The 1,278-nt window shown below is 45.5% G+C and overlaps 1 protein-coding gene across 1 annotated transcript; it reads right to left on the reverse strand.

Annotated features, from left to right (window-relative positions):
* Positions 1-363: 363 nt before the first annotated feature.
* On the reverse strand, positions 364-1,017 carry LOC130020594 (eukaryotic initiation factor 4A-I-like). The gene has a single exon (XM_056111185.1). The coding sequence runs from the start codon at positions 1,006-1,008 to the stop codon at positions 364-366; it is 645 nt and encodes a 214-aa protein (XP_055967160.1). The 5' UTR covers positions 1,009-1,017.
* Between the last annotated feature and the right edge of the window lie 261 nt (positions 1,018-1,278).

Raw genomic sequence — 1,278 nt, forward strand, 5'->3', positions numbered from 1 at the left:
AGAGAAAAACTCTCTATTTTTCTGAAAAGTGTCTGTCATAGAGACAGGCTGGAGGGGCAGGGATAGGGACATTGGTGGTGAAAAATTACACTGGTGAAGAGATGGGTGTTGGAGCATTTTATGACTGAAACCAAATCACGAGCAGGTTTTTTTTAATCTCACAATGATTCGATAAGAAAGGAGGAAAACATTATGATTTAGTATCGATTCTTTACCATATCAGTATTACTATTGAATCATATCATATATATCATATCATAAATCATGATATCACTTTATGTGATTGAGAATCATATAAATAATAATGATTCTTTCTGACTCCACTATTGGAATTCTCAATTAATGTTTTTGTTTGGGAAGACATTAGAAGTATAATAAATTATTACTAACTTCAATGTTGAGCTTTTGAAATATATCGTAAATCTGATCCTTGAATCCTCGACTTAACATTTCATCAGCTTCATCCAGCACAAACATCTTGATGTATTTGGGAGACAGGTATCTCCGGTTAAGCATGTCAAACACACGGCCTGGGGTACCCACAATGATATGGGGAGCTTCCATCTGCAGCTTCTGCACCTCAGCACTCACGTTGGTACCCCCGATGCAGGCGTGGCAGGAGGCACCCATGTAATCTCCTAATGCCATGACCACCTTTTGTATCTGCTGAGCCAACTCTCTAGTTGGTGCCAGCACCAAGGCCTGGGTGGCTTTTAAATCCAGTTCAATTTGCTGCAGAATTGATATGGCAAAAGTGCCCGTTTTCCCAGTCCCAGATTGCGCTTGAGCGATCACATCGTAACCCTTGATACAAGGAAGAATGGCTCGCTGCTGGATGGCAGAGGGTTTCTCAAAATCATAGGCGTAGATGCCACGGAGGAGGGATTCGGAGAGGTTCATGTCATCAAAGCTGTCAACAATTTCATTCCAATTACTCTCGATGACACCTTCGGGCTCCATCCCATCGGGGCCATTGTCTCTGGATCGGGAATCCTGACTCGCAGACATGATCCTTCGATCCTCCAGGCTCAGCGGACCCAGGGACAGAGCTTCTCTGCTTGCTCCCACCACCACAAGTGACAAAGGGATTCTAATCAGGAGCCCCACCCTACCCTGCCCTGTCTGCTTCCATCAACCACCCAGGGATCGAATTGTGCACAGGAGACCCACCCTACCCAGATAAATACCCCACTGGTAGACTTCCACTCTCGACACTACTTCCACTACACAGCCGTCGCCACATTCCAGGACGCTTTCCGGACCCACGTGGCAGCTCCG

This window comes from Sorex fumeus, unplaced genomic scaffold, assembly GCF_029834395.1.
Source record: "Sorex fumeus unplaced genomic scaffold, SorFum_2.1 ptg000013l, whole genome shotgun sequence".
NCBI lineage: Eukaryota > Metazoa > Chordata > Mammalia > Eulipotyphla > Soricidae > Sorex > Sorex fumeus.